The following is a 19,368-nucleotide window of genomic DNA, read 5'->3' as shown; positions in this document are numbered from 1 at the left end:
GCTCCATGCCTTGTAGGTTCAAACACATGTCGGCGTGGTCAGGATATAGCTTGACATTTATGCTCCCCCATGTGAAAGAAAGGGAAGAAATTGGTTCTTGACGTTCTTTCAATGTACCTATGTCTATGATGCTGCTGGTAGATGCAATGCTGCGGCAGTAAGAGATATCCGTCCTTCCCCTCCTGGTGCAGATGGTGCAGTAGGACTGCTAGCTGTCCTTGTCATCGCCGTGTGCTGGCTGGCCTCAGGTGAAGCTGGCTGGGGCGCCTAGATAAAATTAGGAATGATTCCGCGTCATTCCAGTAGATGGTACAGAATGGCTGGTATCTGTCCTCATCATAGCAACTGGGGACTGAGCTCCATCACCCCTCCTTTCTGTTTAAAGAAAGATTCTGTACTGCCTGAACTATCATACACGGGATGCGGGCCCTCTCCCTGCACCGCTTAATGTCCTGCCTGGACTGTCATAGCAGCGGGATGCTGGCTCCTCTCCCCCACACCGTTAATGTTCTGCCTGACTGTCATAGCAGCGGAGAGGCTGCCTACCCTCATTTTATCTCACTAACAAGTCCCTGTTTCTTATTCCTCCATTCTTTATAACTTCATGACACAAATGAGGGGGACACTGCCACGGTAGTCCAGGAAGGTTGGGGAGGAGGGAAGCAACGGGTGGGGTTGTTGCAGGGGGAACCCCTGTGAATGGCATGCAGCTAGTCATTTCTGCAGGATCTGACATGGAGCAGCTGTGCTCTCTGATACACTGGTTCTCTAGTACACTTGCCCCATATTCTAGGCAGGACTGACTCTATTTTTAGATACCATAAAGGAGAAATTGACTCGGGGACTCATTCCCATTTTTGCCTTTGCACCTCTGGCTGACCTCAGTCAGGGGCACCCATGATAGCAGAGACAGTTATCTGTCGTTTTGTACTGTCTGCTGCTATCATGCAAAAGCAAGTGAATGCTGCTGTGTAGCGCTGCAGTATCGCCTCTGTCAGCGGCATCAGGTAGACATATGGTGATAGTAACAAAATAAAGCTGAACAGGCTCCATGGTTGCCGTGCTTTGGCGTCTGCCAGAGCAATCCAGGGAAAAAGGGCACGAAATGATTGTCTGCCATTGCTTTCCCAGAGGAAGGAATGAGTGACTACATTTACCCAGAACTACCCGCGACAATTATTTTTGCCCCATCAGGCACTGGGATCTCAACCCAGAATTCCAAGGGGTGGGGGAGACTGCAGGAACTATGGGATAGCTACAGAATAGATACCCACAGTGCAATGCTCTGGAAATCGACGCTAGCCTCGGCCATGGACTCACACCGCCGAATTAATGTGCTTAGTGTGGCCGCGTGCACTTGACTTTATACAATCTGTTTTACAAAACCGGTTTATGTAAAATTGGAATAATCCCATAGTGTAGATGTACCCTTAGACTCCATCTAGTGGGACAATAAGACTGAAGTCCTGGTTGTTTGCTGTTTGACTGTTTACTGTTCTAGGGAGCAATCCTGCAATGATTACTCAGGTGAAAAGCCCTTAGTCATGTGAATGGTCTCATTGACTTCAGTGAGACTACTCACACAAGTAAAGACTTTTCCAAGACTAATTGTTGCAGGATTGGTTCTTAGCTGGCTTTTTTTTTCTTTCGACTTTTTTATACTGTCATGATTTTATAATAGCCTATTTGGAGATCCTGGCCCTTAATGGCTAGCTGTGTTAATGCCTACACTCCTTAAGCCAGTCATTGATGGCTCAAAAACACACTCCTGTTAATCTTTGTGGTTTAAGTTTTGACCCAGGAAACAGTCATGGGAAAATTTATATGGAGTCTTTTTCGCATTGCTCCACATAACTGATCCTTTTCCTCCACCATAATTACCCTACTCCAAAAACTGCCAGGGCTGAATAATTTGCAGTGGTGGAAGAGCAGGAAAAAGCCCTTGTAAGAAGATCGTAGAGCAGTGATACTCGGACCTCAGTGCTTCAGAAGCCAAATTAATTATCAACATTACTCCCAAGGAGCTATAGTAGTGTGAATTAATTATTTAATTTACTACTGTACTATATATTCAACACCTCTTCATGAGTAAGGAAACACATGATCATAGTCAAATCATCCTGCTTGGTTAATAACTTACTTAATTGATTAATAACATAGAAAAAGGATCCTGAATGGTTAATAATTAAATCACACAGTGTTTTAATATCATGTGCTGCAAAGAGTCACGTTCAAGAGCCACTTGTGGCTCACAAGCTGCAGTCTGAGTATCAGAGTCCTAGAGACTTTGGTTAGCAAGAAAGGCTGACCCAGTAGTTTGGGAACAAGCCTGGGACTCAGAAGAACCAGGCTCTATTGCATACTCTGCTGCAACTTCATGTGTGACTTTGGGCAAGTCACTTAGGACCAGATTGTAAGGGTGTTTAGGTGCCTAGTGGGATTTTCAGAAGGACCTAAACACTTCTGAATTCCCCAGTAGGCATCTATCTGCATTTTTTGCTGCTAAATACCTTTATAAATCTGCATGTGCTTCAGTTCCCCATTTTCCATGATGAGGATAAAAGCACCTCTTTATCTCACAGATGTTATGGGTGTTATGATAATAAATTATTGGGAGAGCTGGCAGTGGCTCCTATATTTAGGGTTCTAATTGTTCCCATCCTGCATGTGTATTGTGATACTCTTTAACTATATGATTACATACTGCTTTTTCCATGGAACCCTGAGGGTACATCTACACTGCAGGACCAAACCAAACCCCCGGAGCAGCAAATCTCAGAGCCTGGGTCAACTGGCTCATGCTACAGGGCTAAAAATAGCAACGTAGAGGTTCCTGCTTGGCCTGCAGTAGGGTGACCAGATGTCCCTATTTTATAGGGACAGTCCAGATTTTTGGGTCTTTCTCTTATATAGGCTCCTATTACCCCCCACTCCCTTTCCCAATTTTTCACATTTGCTGTCTGATCACCCTTGCCTGGAGTCTGGCCTCTGAGACCCACCCTCTTGCTGGGTTTCAGAGCCTGGGCTACAGCCCAAGCAGGAATGTCTATACTACTATTTTCAGCCTTGTAGTGTGAGCCTCCGTCAGTTGACCGTGGCTTTGAGACTCCCTGCTGCAAGTTTTTAGGCAATGTACATGCACCCTGTAATAGTGTCCACTCTTTTTGTTTGGTTTGGTCTGGGCAGGGCCAGATTAACCCATCACTGGGCATGAGGCAAACATAAATTTATATGGGCCCCTGCCTTCTAATCTGAATAACAATGAACAGCTGATGTTGCACTTATGTTGTACTTGCTCCAACATAAACAGAGGCCACTCAAGACAATCTGCTATCCTAAGTAAAACTGCAGTGTGCCACCCCCTTCTTACCCGCTAGAACAGAAGTTCTCCTCTGGGGGCGGTGCCCATCAGATGGGGGCAGGGGGAGAGATAGGGGCATGGCAAGCCTTTTGGTGGTCCAGTGATTATGGTAGATATGGGGAGCCCAAGTATCATGTCACAGCACCACTCACTCCTATATTGATAAACATGGTATTGGTGACAATCCTGTTCCTCCTCAGTTTGGCACTGGCCTAATTTGAGTGAGTGGCACTGCAATTTTCACACACACACACCAAATGAATTTGGGCCTTGGGCATGTGCCTAGTTTGCCTGTGCATTCTAGCCCTGGGTCTGGGCACTTTCTTCCCCAGGGGAGTGAGTGCATTGCCTCCACGAGTCTGAGGAGCAAGAGGCAGTTCCCTGTCTTGTGGAGGTGCACTCTGCTAGCCACTTGCTCAGATGGATCACTTTTTAAGGGGTATATTTTCAAACAAGGACTTTCAGACTGCACTAACAATATCTGTGGGCAGGTCTGTTTGCATAAGCTAATGGGGATTTACTCCCACAAAACCAATGCACCTACCTACATGCTTGCATGGAAACAAATGGACTTGGAAATAGGAGCACATTTATCCACAGGTGCATTTATAGACATTAATTTGAAAATGTGGCCCTAGATAATTTAAAACATATTAAAGAAATAATTTCTCTCTCTTACCTTTTCTCTTTATTTGCATGTCTCAAAGCAGGGCTTTCTAGCCTAGAAAGAAATTGGAGTTTTCCCTGTCTATTCCTGCTTGGACATTTCCTACTCATTTCCAAGTCTCTCTTTTCCTCCAGTAATTGCTATACAGGATGATCACATAGCTCTGTTTTTTTTAACTACTGCTACAAACTGCTGTATAAGTCATCAAGCAAGGAGATGCTTTGGAGTCACAAGGCCTGCACCATCACACCTTGACACTCAGCAGATACCTTTGGAATGAACAGTCTCTTACAGAAGCAGAAAATGAGGGATCTGAATTTGAGAGGTGCTGATTACCCACAGCTCTCATTGACACCAGTGGGAGGTGCGGGTGATCATTATCTCTTAAAATCAGACCACATGAGTTCTTTCATACTTGTACTTGGGGCTCTCGCTTTGCTGCCTATGATTTACATGACAGGAATTGTTGCAGAAGTAGACTCTCTATGTGGCAATAGTGAAATGTAATGAATCCTTACATCAGTAATGATGTATACCAATATTGCATCCTCATTTACAAGTGCATCTGAAAACTGGGTAAAAGGCACCATGTTCTGTGCAGCTTTCAGGGTAACGTTAATGATAATTTACAGATTTTGACTGAAAGCATCAACACAATTTACTGTCATTTTCTGCAGATTTCTCACTCTTTTCTTCTCCCCTTCCCTAGTTTCTTGTCTGCATGTAGAAGGAGACTGCTACTCTTGATAGTTTCCCCAGCACTCCTCTTGCCCCTGCTGCCTCACCTGTTCCTGAACTGAGGCAGGGTATAAAGAGCTCAGATCAGACCTGCAGACTCCACAAAAGGGGCTTGGGCTTGGGCTTGAGAGCAAGAGTGAGAGCCAAAGATTATCAATAATTTAAATTCTAATTTAATGAAAAATAAATATGAAAGTAAGAATACCTGAGTGAGAACTCATAAGAAATCCTGTTGTTGCATCCCTTGCATCCCAGTCTACTCTCCCTTCCTCTGGTTACATTAGTCAGATTTTTTTTTAAGGCATGATTTTGAATGTCAATTGCTGACACAATGCACTTCCAATGTTCTTTTGCAAGCCTTTTTGAAGAGAAACACAAATGTTTTAATTTAATTTCAGATCTCACGGGTAACAGAACGATCCTAAGTGATGATTTCTGGAACATACGCTCACTCAGAGTGAAATGCCTGTTTAGTATGTTAAACAACCAGATAGCAGTCCAATATTTGGATAGTTTGATGGTGCTATTTCTAGCAAAAAGCGTTGATAGCTGCAATCAAATACAATCAATGTTATGTAACTTTTAGAATTGTTGATTACAGCAAACCTCTGGTAAATGTCAGCTTTTCTATCAAGATGCGGGGCAAAGGGGGAGAGGACTGCAAACATCTACATGGGCAGAGTGAAATTATTTTGACTCTGACCTGTAAAAAATATTTTTGTTTTCACCAAAGACACATTCAGGTTAATTATGGCCCTAAATATTACTTTTGTAAAAACATTATTTTGCAAACTAAGCCAAACATTTCCTCTTTATTATCTGACGCTTTAAAAAAAAATCAGTTGAAACACATAAAACATTTCCCTGGATTTTTGGTAAATCAAACATAGCAGCAATTGCTAGTGCATTACAACCAGAAATGGAAATTGACTGGGAACAAAAGTGAAATGGATTTCTTCATTGTCTATGCTCTGGGAAATGTGAAAAGCAAAGATCAAACAGCAACAACAGTGAAAAGTAAATTAAAAGTAAAATAAATAAATAAAGTTATACTTTAGTGATGAGTAAACTAGGTAAGGGCACTTACAAGAACTGAGATTATTTACAGAGATATTATTTAAAAATATATTTAGCTATTAATTTGCAGTGTCTCTTGAATATTTAAAGTCAGCACTGATTTTTTGTATGGTCCTCCAGTTCGAGAGGAGTGAAATATTCTTGGCTTCCTCATTACAAATATCTCAGGGATTATGCAGACCCTCCAGATTTCACATTCTGGAGGGTTGATTTGAATGCCAATTCTGAACCCCCCTCTTGTGATGGAGCATTGTGTTGTGTTTCCATGAGACACTGGAAGCCTCCGTTATTCTTAGTGGCCCTGCTTGGGAGCAGAAGACACCTGGCTCACGGCATAGCTCCCTTTAGCAATCACTTTACATTTACCTATATGAACTACAACTCCCATGAAGCTCTCGGACCACAGGAGGGCGCTCAAAGCCCTCTAGCGGCCGCTGCTGGTACGTGCGCTCTATTGAGGTGGCAGTCGGGGTAACAGCGCTGCTGCAGAGATCCAGGGACCTAGGTTAGGTGGCAGTGGAGGGCAAACCAACCCACCACCTAGCTGTGGGGTGGGGACAACCCCTGATGAGGGCTTGGGGGGCCAAACCCCAGCAGTAAATCCTTTGTAAACCAAGCAGGGAGAAAGAGGCGGTTGCATTGCAAGCCCAGGAGGCGAGAGCCCAGGCGGAGCTGCAGACATGGGGAACCGAGGGATGGAAGACCTCATCCCCCTGGTCAACAAGCTCCAGGATGCCTTCGCTTCCATCGGCCAGAATGCCGACTTGGACCTACCCCAGATAGCTGTGGTGGGGGGACAGAGCGCCGGCAAGAGCTCAGTGCTGGAAAATTTTGTGGGAAGGTAAGACTTTTAAAATATAGACGATTATAGGGGATGTTGTGGGGGCTGATGTCCCTGATGCATCTATGTTGTGCAATGCATTGCTCAATGGACATGCAGTGCAACGCTTAATGCAGTGCAATCCAGGACAGTGTGTGTGTGTGTGGGGGTGCTGATCTTGCTCCTCTGAACTTGGGATTCATACTAGAGAAGGATCATCCCAGCGCCTGCTACACGCACACATTCTAGTGCCGAGATTGTACTGCACCCTACAATGCAGAAATCAGGATCTCTGTGACGGGTGACATTCCCTTGATTGTCACCTTCACTAGCAGGAGAGCCCTCCCCTCAGCATAAGATTAGAAGTGCATGTGTGTGTATAAATGTCTGCTTTGAAATGGTAATATCTGATTGGGAACTGATCAAAGCAGATCAATGCTGGACAGCATATTGCTTGGTGGGCTGGGAGGGGCGGAGGGAGTGTGTGTGTGTGAAAGAGGTTGAGAGGAGGATGCAGCACCAGACAAATCCTGCTTTTGGAGTGACTAATGCACAAAAGAAGCCATTTGTGGGAGAGGGAGAGGGAGTAGGAAGGAACTGAGCTGATGTGTTGTCCACATCACAGGAGATTTAATGGTTTTAATCCTAAATCATTTATTTATTTATTTATGGGAGCTAAATACAAGAAGGCAGAATCCTGGGGATGAGCAAGGAGACAGGATGGTAGGATGTCTCCCTTCACTCCCGCTGCTGGAGGACGATTGCTGCTGGGCACTGGCAGGGTGGGGAGGATGAGGAATAGGGGAGGAAGGCACTGCCTCAAGGAGAGAATGAATAACATAGATGGTTGTATAGAATGTACAGAAAATTAATGGAAACTCAGTAAAGCACAGACAAAAGGTCCATATGTTATGTAATGTCAGGGATAGAAATGTCAGAGGAAAAATAGCCACATTCTGGGTTCTCCTTTATTTTTATCACACATTAGAGACCTGCAAGCCAGAGCCAAAATTGATACCACTTCTGCATCATTTTTGGCAATGAATTATCTATGGTGATTCTAAAAAATACTGATCAGTGAATATTGTGTGTGCAGATATATAACTGTATACAAAGCCTGTTAAATACCGGCCATTGTGATCTGAATAGATCCATCAAGACTAGATTTCTTATTTGTTATAAGTTTCACCCTGAAGAATCCCCCAAGGTGAAATGCTAGGAAGACTAGGGTCACACAGCATGTCCTCTGCTCCTGATTGTGTCTGGCTAGATACAGGACATGCCTTGAACGCTACATAGGCACCTTAAGGGATGTGCTTGTTGTGAGGCTGAGCAGCTGTGGAGTTTAAGTTCAATTACCCCACCCCACCCCCCTGTCCTCCATGGTGGATGCCATGTCAGGAGCTGGAGGGAGAAGGAGAAAAAGCAGTGGTTATTCCCCTATGTGCTCAACTGCCTGGGTGCTACCATTTTGTGACAGTAATATTCTGGTGCTTTCCCTTCATGTGACCTTCACAATAATCACCAGCAGCTTCAACAAATAGCAGGTGACCAGGGAAGGTGGTCTGCACATATGTAGTATATACAGCACCTGGAGTGCATCTTGAGCTTGTTTGTAGCTTGGTTAAGCTATTGTGGCCCTTGCTATAATCCTTCCCTATTAGGCACTGCTATCCTCTATGACCAGGATGCAGGTTGCTGCTGATTTCCCTAGGAGGAACTGCTGCTGTGACAGAGTGTTAGATTATTTTCTTCCACAAACTGTATTCTCCCTCTTCTTTCCCTGCTTTGTTGCGTGGGCGCTCTCTGTCTTTCTTTTTTGCCCCCCCTAGTCCTTGCACTGTGACATCTACTAACGAAATTATTTTTATAACTCTTTTATCATTGAAAGAGCCTGTAATGAGCCTGAATAGCTCCATCTTTGCTGGTATATGAACAGAATGGTCCAATATGGTCCAATATGCTGTAGGTGTCCCTGAGCCATGAGAGACAGTGGGCATTAGGGAGATGTCACTTTTGCTTCTCGGGAAAAGAAAACAGAGCAAGAATCAGAGTAGTTGTTTAAACAAAACCTCCCATCATTGCATATTCAAAAGAGCCTGAGATTCTCAATGGTGCCAGAGCTTTTAGGATAATAAAGTAATGAAGGGTACCCACACAGGAGCTGACAGGACAAGATGAAAACACAATCATTCAGGGTAATAATTGAAGAAAAAATAGAAAATGCATCAAAGGGAACTATTGACTTCTTCCATTTGATGCCATTAGATGGCTGGATGGCTCAGGGGATTGGTAATAGATATGAAACCTCTTGTCACTGAAAGTACCAGTCTACATTACAAAACCAATTGCATTTAAATATGGCTGTGACCCAGCCAGGTTCTAAGGTATTTTTTTCCTTGTTTGTGTGGACAGAGAAAATCATGTTAGGGAGCTGTGTTTTGATCTTCACCGGTATCTAGACTAAAATATGGTTCCTTAACATGAATCATGTTAAGGGGGAGGGATAGCTCAGTAGTTTGAGCATTGGTCTGCTAAACCCTGGGTTGTGAGTTCAGCCCTTGAGGGGGCCATTTGGGGAACTGGGGTAAAAATCTGTCTGGGGATTGGTCTTGCTTTGAGTAGGGGTTTGGACTAGATGACCTTCTGAGGTCCCTTCCAACCCTAATCGTCTATAATTATGACATGGTTTTTTTCTGTTCAGACAAGAAGGAAGAATCTGTGTTATAACATGGCAGGACCACATACATTAAAACATGGTTATTGCTATAGAGAGGCCTATGTCGCCATTTTTTTGGGGATCAGGCTGTGGGTGAGATTGAGTCATCACCACCTGACAGCTGTTCGGTGCACAATATGAAATGAGTTTGATGGGTCTCAGCCCAGTTCCACATGGACAGTTATCCACATTAAAAAACAAACAACACCAACACAATTAACAGTAGTTGGCCCTTTTGATGGGGGTGTCTCAGCAGAGAGGCTGAAGGTTGAATGTTTCATGAAGATTAAACTCCCCTCTTCGTTTTAAAGATAGTTCCTCCAGATCACATCAGCATGGTAGAATGGGGATGGTTTCACTAACATCACACCTGATCCATGGATAAACAGGACTTCAGTCTCTAGGGCTCCAATCCAGCATCTTCTGCTAACACCAACATTCAGTGTGTGCTGAATTTTTCAAAATACAGAGGAACTACACTGAATGCAATAAATGTTATTTTGTTTGATATCTTATGAAACAAGTACTTCTTTTTCTGAGTGCAATGGTTTGCTAGTCACTGCTAATTACTCTCCCAGTATCACTTACTCTGCTGTTAACGGATTACCCAACAATGCAAAGCCTGTATTTATAACAGCAGATGTCGATGTGGCTGCTATATGTGCTTCTGCTGCCGAGGACTCAGCATGGTGACTAACACCAGATGATGATGGTAAAATCCTCTAATGGTGTGGGATGGGACTGATAGAAGGGCAGCTGACATTTATCTTCCCAGACTGGTTTATGCTGAGGCCTCAGAGCTGGCAAGAAGCTTCGTTTTGGTCATGCCTAAGCGTTGGCTACTGTGGATGTGCTACCACTAGAACAACATCTTATGGCGTCACCCTTCCCTTTTTGTTCCTGCTGCCTATTTGCTACTTCAGAGTCCCTGCATGAATTGGCCCTACACATTGCCAGTGTTGGATGAACTGCTTGGATGGAGGAGTAAAGCATGGGGATACTTGATGCTGCTCTAATCTGAGATTGGGCTTCCCAAATAGAGAGTTTGTAAGCAGGAGAATGGGGACATCTAAGGCAAAGTTCACACAGTTGTTTCCAAAGTCCAGAAATGTTCACTCTCCTTTTATGGCACATGGCACAGTAAATAAATAAATAAAAAGATGCCCTCCTGTCCAGTGATCTCAATATATTTTAAAGACATGAGATAACTAAGCCTTCCAATATCCCAGGAAGTAGGAAATTATTATCACTATTAGTTGAAAGAACTTAGATGCAGTGCCGCTAAGTGACTTGTCCAAAGTGACACAGCAATGAGAACCAACCGAACATTTGATTAATCCCAGACCTAAGCATTAGCCTTAAGACCTTCCTTCCATCATAAAAACTTTTATATCCAAATCAAGCCCCTTCCAAAGGTGGAATACTTTCCATGCTGAGTAAGCAGTCTTAAGCCTTGTCCACACACATTTATACTGTTTTAACTATACATTATAATTAAAGCGGTCCAACCAACCATGGAGGATCTAGTTCTACTGGCATAAATGTGCTCATACTGAAATAGGATATTCCCATATGGCAAGGGGAACTCTCCCAGTATAAGTACCTTCATGCCAGTATAACAGTAACCACACTAGGGATTGTACTGGTATAACTATTTCAATAAAATAAACACACCCCTAACCAACATAGTTATATGTGTACAAAAACTTGGTCTTAATGTGTTTGCCTCAAGAGGATGCTCAACATATAGGTGAAAGAATACAAAAGAACAAATTTAAATCTAAGCCCTGCCAATACTAAGCTAGAGCCTTGAGAAGTGTTTTGCAGTAGATTGAATACAAGGCTAGGAGCCAAGAAGTTTGTTCTGGATTTTATTTGGCCTCTGACACTTGGTGACTTTGGGTGAGTAATTTAATGTCTCTGTGACTCATTCTCCCCACCTGTAAAACAGGGATAGTGATACTTGCCTTCCTCCCAGAGATGATGATATGAAGCTTAATTAGGTGATATTTGTAAATTGCTTTGTAATGGAAAGGCGCACTGTCAGTATTTTAGATACAGCACTGCCTAGATATTCCCTCAGAAAAGGCAATCTTCATGGACACAGATTATCAAAAAGCAAATGATATCTCAGAAGCACGCATTGGCCTGTCCAGGTACAGCAGGGGTACATCACTACTCACTCATCCTCAAAACGTGTGGAGCTGAAACTTCTCTCTTCTCGAGCAAACACTGGGGTGAAATAGTCAATGCTGTCCATGGGAACTGGGGGTCCAGAGCTCTCAGGTAGTTTTGAAAATCTCCGCCTGTAGGTATTCTTATGTCCACTCACCATACAGCATAACACTCAGCATTTATATATTACTTTAATGGTCTGATTTTAATTTATACCAAGACCCCTTTAGACAACTGTGGCAGCATAAAGGGGCCTTAAAGTGGTTGATGCCCTCTTTGGGACTCCTTTTCACATCCAGAGTGCTGTAAAGGGACCTTAATGTGGTAAACCTTAAAAGCATTATACAATACACACACATCTGTGAGGAAAGTGAGTAATCGTATCCCTATTTTAAAGACTGGAAGAGTGAGGCATGCAGGGTGAAGTGACTTGTCCAGGGCAATAGAGGTTGACAGCATGAGAAACTCCTAGCCCTGAGCTCATGTCTTGTAATGGAATCCATTTATATTCCACCACCTGAATTATAACTTTTTTGTTTGATGTAGTTGTATGTATACACACAAACAGTGGTAAGCCTCTGGTATTTAATGAAGACCATACATCCATTTTCCTAAGATTAATACAAAGCAACAAAGGACAATGCAGCACAAGAGTTAAGTGTATATAGCATGCCACGATAAGCCACAAGAAAAAGGAATTCACTCAAGAGAAATGTACATAGCTCTCAGCAATTGCCTGCGGAAGGAAAAGCAGCAGGAGACACACCTTTGAGCCAAAACATAACATGGATGATCAGAATATTGTAAACAGTGAATACCAATATATAATTGCAAACCTAGATATCCCTGCTGCAACTCTTGTTCACGTGATTTGTCCTGTGGCTACTGACATGAGTGAGGATGAAGAGTCAAGCCCTAAATAAACAGAAGTTTCTTTGTATATTATATATCATCACTATTTCCTGAAGCAGTGCACAGAGGTCTCACACCCTTAGAACCACTACACTTTTCACCTTAGCTCTTTTGACATTTTCCTACACTGTAACGTAAGTGTCGACCTTGTCTTCAATAGGGAAAAAAGTGTGTTCTTACCATATGTTTGCTAATATGTGGTAATTAACAAGGGGTAAAATCCTAGTGAAGACAAGTTAGTTGTAGTTTTAACAGGTGTTAGCAAATTAAAGTAAACCCTAGGCTCCCCTAGGGCTTACCTCAACCTGCTAACGTGAAAAGTACAAACTGCGCTGTCTTCACTAGGATTATATCATGTGTTAATTGCCAGGTTAGCTGACATGGTAAGAACACACCTTTTTTCCTAGTGTGAACACACACATTCCTCCTCCTCCTTGCACTTCTGTAGTGCCTTTCATCTGAGGCTCTCCTAGCATTCCAGGCATTAATTAATCTTCACAGTACTATGCTGAGGTAGGCAAATGTTAGTATGCCAGTGTTACAGGTGTTGAACTGAGGCACAGAGGTGCTAAGTGATCTGAGTGCCCACTGAGGTCAGGTCCACACTTTAAACTTACATTGGTATATCTGCGTCACTCAGAGATGTGAAAAACCCGCACCCCAAGCGATGTAATTATACCGAGTTAACCCCCAGTGTAGACGATGGTATGTCAATGGGAGAGCTCCTCCCACTGACATAGCTACCGCCTCTTGGGGAGATGGATTACCTACACCGATGGGAGAAGCTCTCCTGTTGGCGTATTAGCGTCTTCACTAAAGCACTGTACGTGAAGACGAGCCCTTCATCAGGAACAGCATTCAGGAGTCCTGAATGCCAGTTCCCTGCCCTAATCACTAGACTTTCTAAAGAGCGTATAAACATTCACCATGTTGTACATAACTATGTACAAATATAATGATGTGAAGTTAGAGAATTAAAGGCAAGTGTTTTGAGACCCAACTTGAGACATTTTGGGCCTGATTTTCAGAGATGCGGAACAGCCACAGCTCCAGTTGAGTGGGTGCCTCAGGTTTGGTTACAGAAATTGAGGTGCTCCAAATCAGAGGCCACATCTGTAAATGTTGTTCTAATACAGTAAAATAAGATAAAAACTTTAATCCCTCCCTTGCCTGTCTTAGGGTTTGATGCTTCAAGATGCTGAGCATCCCCAGCTTGCACTGACTTAGGGCTCGATCTTGCCTAGTAGAAATCTGTGGGATTTTCCAATTAGAGGATGCTCAGCATCTTGCAGGATAAGCCCTTCAGAGAGCAACCAAGTTAACATAACAGTTAATGAATCAAAGAAAATCTGTCTCTTGGCGTTTTAGCTGCAGGAGCAAACTTTGCCATGGTGTACTGAGCAGAGATTTTAGTTGTAAGCGGGAGCCAAACCTATGTGTGCTCCACCCATATGAACCAATGCTAGGATTTTTCATTCAGTGCACTTATGTAACGAAACCAGAGGAGTGTCTAAGGGGGTTACAGGCAGCCACCCAAAATGTAATGGTTTTCTGGCCAGATGCCAGTGATAAAATTAACTTTTTGGGAAGCATCTCTGAATGAAAAGTAACCTGCTATCAATACCCATAGTCAATCCACTGCCTTCATGAGACACAGGGTAAATGGAATTTTTGAAAATATTTGTGGGTATAATCCTTTCCTTCCTCTTTGCAATGTATAATGAAGCAAGTCATGGCACAGCTGGTAGGGAGGAGAGCTGCCACTAGATCTGTATTTTAAAAACACCTCAGTGTTGTGATGCATGGTAGGAAATGTAGTCTTTCCAACAGGACAACACTCTCATCACAGTTAAACAGCATCCCCTCTGATCTCAGAACTGTTTTTGCATATCCTGATTGTAGCGGGGTGGCTACCCGCTCCTGCCCTTCGGGGCTTAAAACAGCCCAGGAGAGGGCTGTAGCTGGGCAAGAAGCCTGGGCTGATTGGGAGAAAGCAGGCCCAGCTGTGGCCAGGTCCCAATCAGGCCCAGCTGGCCCCTTTAACACACAGTGAGCTAGAAGCTGAGACAGTCTCTCTCTGGCTGTAGAGGGAGAAGGGCCTGGTTGTAGGGTGCTAGAGATAAGATACCTTGAGTAGAGCAGGGCTGGGGAGTTCCTGTCTGGAAAGCCCTAGGCTGCTGCCTAGCATGAGGCCAAGTGGTACTGGGAGTTGCAGGGGGCAGCCCAGGGGTAGGCAAAGGCAGCAGGTCCAAACCCCTTTGCTGATGATGAGTGGCTGATATTGCAGTCTGCCCCAGTGAATGGGGGTGAGATGGAGACTGGGCAGTAGCCAATACTGAAGCAAAGTGGGGATAGTGGGGTGGGGGTTCCCCTGGGAGGGGGAGACCCAGTTAAAGGGCCACTGGGGTCCTGGGAGGGACTTGGGGGGCCAGCAGAGGACAGGTGGATTGGATCATGGGGCTGCAGAGGGCGCTCCTGGCTGGAAGTGAGCTAATTCCCAGGACGACCAGCAGGAGATACTGCAGGGGTGAATCTGGCCCATCTACACTGATTCAGAAAACTAGAGCACCAATGGAGGGGGACACGTAAGTAACTGGGTAGGTGGAACTTGTGGCTAAAGAACAAGCCTAGGTCTCAGGGGACCTAAATTCTATTCCTGGATCTGCCACTCATTTGCTGTGTGACTTAACCTTTCTGTATCTTACTTCCCCATCTGTAGAACCAAGAGAACGCTACTACTTAAGTCATAGATGTGATATGATGATCTATATCACATCATACATAATCTTAATTCATGAATGGAAGCGCTCTGATCTTAACATAGATGGTGCAAGAGAAGTGACAATAGTTATACGGGAAAGAAAGGGTCTCCCTTTTATTAATAGCTAAATCCAAACTCTTCAGTAATAAGTACAATGACATTCATCTTAAAATTCTTTAAAATGGAGGATCTGTAATCTTATTTACTGAGATGATTTGCCAGAGAGCTGTAGACATCCATGCAATTCACATTCACCAGGTGATATGAGGAAGAAATTACCTCCTTGGTACAGTACTGCATAATTAAGTGTATTATATGGAGAGTTTGTGCCTTTCTCTAAAGCAGCCAGCATTGGCCACTATCAGAGAGAGACTACAAGATATGATGGATCTGTGTTATGATGCAGCAGGAAGTAGGATACAGGCTAGATGGATCAGTAGTGTGTTTAATTGTAGCACTTCCTATGTTCTCACATATATAGCCATGCAGAGAAACGTGGAGAGCTGTGTACATTGTAAGCTCTTTGGGACAGGGAATGTCTTTTACTATATGTTTATATGGTACCTAGCACAATGGGGCCCTGATCTGACAAATAATGATTTATAACAGTATTGATAGAAAAAAGAGAAGTATAAATCAAGATTGTGTTGGAATAGGGGCTGTTTCTATTATGGTTAGGTTTATCTGGTCAGAAAAGTACATGCTTCAATCATGAACCAGGACAGAAAGCACCTCAGTGACTGTAAGTCACAGGGATCTGTCCACAAGGATGTGATCAGCTACTCCACCGACTCTAAGACAGACTACAGCTCAGGACTTCAAGAAGTCTAGAGTCACTGTCTCAACCAGTCTGCTCAGACCTGGAGGGGTCCAGATGCCAGACTGTGTAAGGCAGAGGTAGGCAACCTATTGCACAGGCGCCAAAGGCAGCACGCGAGGTGATTTTCAGTGGCACTCACACTGCCTGGGTCCTGGCCACTGTTCCATGGGGCTCTGCATTTTAATTTAATTTTAAATGAAGCTTCTTAAAGATTTTAAAAGCCTTATTTATTTTACATACAACAATAGTTTAGTTATGTATTATAGACTTATAGAAAGAGACCTTCTAAAAAGGTTAAAATGTGTTACTGGCACCCAAAACCTTCAATTAGACTGAATAAATGAAGATTCGGTACAGCACTTCTGAAAGGCTGCCGATCCCTGGTGTAAGGGGTACTGATTCTGACAGCTCCAAGATTCTCTCTTCTTTTTCTTCCCCAGCCTCTTTATCTAATTTCATCTTTGACGTTTGTAATGTATCCATCTAGGCATTAATTTACATATTGTTTACTTGGAGTGAACTGATGGGTTTCTGTTAGTTACAGAAGGTATTTTTTCTCATTGTGTGTTACTAAATATAAATATTAGGGTGGTAGTGAAGAGTGGCTGAAGACGATGCTTGTGAATGTTCCTCTCTTATTCATCCTCTCAGTATTTATTAAAGCCATACCACTGTTTTAATGGTTTTAAAATGATATTGACGGCTTGATTTAAGCTCAACAGTCAAGATGTTCAGAACAATTAATAATACGCTGCACCTATGTAGCACTTTTCATCTTCAAAGTGCTTTGCAATCATTCACTAATAACTACTTTACCTCATCAATCATTATTTAAGTAATTGTCCTAATCCTCATGATAAAGATGAAGAAATGGAGCCAGAGAGGTTAAGTGACTTGCTGAAGGCCACACAGTGATTGAGTGTCAGACTTGTGATTAGAAATCAGGAGCTCATGGCTCCTACTCAGCTGCTAAGTCTGATTCTGTTCTTGCTTACATCAGTTTTGTGCTGATGTAGTTCCACTGACTTAATTGAAATTGCAGCTGATTTACACCACCGTAAGTAAGAGAAGAATGGAGCCCTGAGTCTGAAATCTGATCCTAAATCCATCAGCACATATGGTATGTAAAGCCTCCTATAGTTCTCAATTCTGAAGCTCTTGCCAGATCTAGTCATAACAGAGGGAATGAAGAATGGAATTTCAGTTTTAATGCTCAATCTCTTCTTACCATTTTGTGTGAACTAGGTGTTTATGAAGATTTACTGGGGGTAGATGCTGTGCACATTTCCCAAATGCAGTTATTCCTGCTGCCCTGCCTAGTGTTGACATCTCTTGCGATTCTATTGAGAATCTCATGATTTGTTGTTCTTAACTTGATTCCTGCACCTGGGACTTTACCAACTAAGAATCTCACCTGTTGTATTTTTAAAATAAGTTTCTAGCCCTCGTGTTGCAGAAAAGAGCTTGAAAATGTGATCCACTAACTGCTCCAGCCCCCAGAGACAAATAAAAATAACTCCAAATGTGTTTGGTTTAAAAACTAAAGATTTTTAAACCAATCTCATGTTTTTTGGTACATTACTCATGATTTCTGAATGCTTGGGGCTGGCAGCACAAACCTGGACCTCTCCTAAGACTGTCAGTCATGATAATCTGAGATATGCAAAATAGGATTTGGGATGAGCCCAACTCCTTTTCACTTGTGACTTAAGAATTGAACTCAGATCTCTGGAAGTAAAAATACTGTTTTAATAACCCACTACACCAACGCCACCCCTCCTTACTTCTCACTTCCTCTTTAATATGGGTCTAGGTCACACTGTTAATGCTACATGGATGAAGAGGGAAGGTTGAATTCCCTGGTGTGTAATGCTGCTGTAACAAGTATCAGGAATTGTCAAGATCCTGTTTATCATGCCAGTGCAATCATTTTGTAGCAATGATACTGCACCCTGGATATAAGATGGCAGAGGTGCCAAGGCAAGGATATGGTCTCCCTGAAAGAGGACACATCAGCTTACACTGATGGGGAGGGATAGCTCAGTGGTTTGAGCATTGGGCTGCTAAACCTAGGGTTGTGAGTTCAATCCTTGAGGGGGCCATTTAGGGATTGGGGTAAAAAACTGTCTGGGGGATTGGTCCTGCTTTGAGCAGGAGGTTGGACTAGATGACCTCCTGAGGTCCCTTCCAACTCTGATAGTCTATGATACTGCCATGGATTTTAACTAACAGGCCAAGGAGTGTGGTTGAAGCATTGTAAAAGTGCTAAGATTGAGCATAAACCATAGCCATGTTTCAGAGCAGAGTTTCTTTCTCAGCTGTATGAAAGGACTTTTTTGCTTAGAACATTAACAGGCAGAAGTCCACAGAAACACTGAGTATGCACTTCTCAACATCTGCAATCTTTTTTTTTTTTTTTTTTTAGAGCAGAGCTAATCCTCCCATGAGAGCTCTGGAAAGTCTGTTGTTCTGCCTTCCTCAGATGGGGGGGGAAAAAGCATATGCTGATTTCCTGCACATTGGGAGGGAAAAAGGCCTAAAGGCAAAATTGTGAAGTCCATGTTCATTAGCTTCATAGCTGGTCTAGTCTGACTAAAGACTAGTCCTTTAGGATCTGGCCCTATATTTTGAGGATGACGATTAACAGGCCACTTTTCAGTTCAGAAAGCCTTTCCCCACCCATACAGTTATAAACGTCTAAGAACAGGGGTTTATAATGAAAACCACAATTGCCTCCTTACCGTACATTGTGATGTCTCCCTGAAGGTTTGTCTGCACAGCAGCTGGGAGGTGTACTCTAAGCATGCGTAGACATACATGCACTAGCTCTGCTCAAACTAGTGCACTAAAAACAGCAGTGTGGCCACAGTGGCACAAGCAGTTGCTTGGGCTAGCCACCCAAGTACCAACATACCCAACCCTGTGGGTATGTATTCAGACAGCAGGGGGGAGGGATAGCTCTGTGGTTTGAGCATTGGCCTGCTAAATCCGGATCCCTAAATGCCCCCCTCCCCCAACATTCAATCCTTGAGGGGCCCATTTAGGGATCTGGGACTTGGTCCTGCTTTGGTCCTCTCCTGAGGTCCCTTCCAACCCTCATTCTATGTGCTGCTGTCATAGCTTCCTACTCAGATTTGAACCTTAGCGTTCATAACCTGAGAAGCTAGCATGAACCCTCTAAGCTTAATTACCAGCTTAGATCTGATAGGCTGCCACCAACCAGGAATTTCAGTGCCTGGTACACTTGGGTCCCCCAAAACTTCCCTGTGGGACCCCAAGACTCAGATGCCCTGAGTCTCCTAACAAAGGGAAATAAAC

At 43.4% G+C, this 19,368-nt stretch overlaps 1 protein-coding gene and 1 long non-coding RNA gene across 16 annotated transcripts in view; both read left to right on the top strand.

The window, feature by feature from the left end:
• The window catches only part of LOC116835130 (uncharacterized), a 28,340-nt gene extending 23,477 nt beyond the window's left edge, over positions 1 to 4,863 (top strand). The window contains exon 4 of the long non-coding RNA XR_004376129.2: positions 4,738 to 4,863. This is a non-coding gene — a long non-coding RNA (uncharacterized LOC116835130). The remainder of the gene's footprint in view (positions 1 to 4,737) is intronic.
• Positions 4,864 to 6,303: 1,440 nt separating this feature from the next.
• DNM1 (dynamin 1) overlaps positions 6,304 to 19,368 on the top strand; it is a 110,078-nt gene continuing 97,013 nt past the window's right edge. For all 15 annotated transcript variants that reach the window (XR_004376143.2, XR_004376141.2, XR_004376142.1 and 12 more), the window contains exon 1: positions 6,304 to 6,684. Coding sequence is in view for 11 of the 15 variants with exons in the window: in XM_032797882.2 (XP_032653773.1) it covers positions 6,524 to 6,684 (161 nt within the window). In the remaining 4 variants the exon portion in view is untranslated. The remainder of the gene's footprint in view (positions 6,685 to 19,368) is intronic.

The sequence above is a fragment of the Chelonoidis abingdonii genome, chromosome 24, assembly GCF_003597395.2.
Source record: "Chelonoidis abingdonii isolate Lonesome George chromosome 24, CheloAbing_2.0, whole genome shotgun sequence".
In the NCBI taxonomy this organism is placed as follows: Eukaryota; Metazoa; Chordata; order Testudines; family Testudinidae; genus Chelonoidis; species Chelonoidis abingdonii.
The sequence above is the reverse complement of the archived record's forward strand: the minus strand, read 5'-3'. Positions and strand labels throughout refer to the sequence as shown.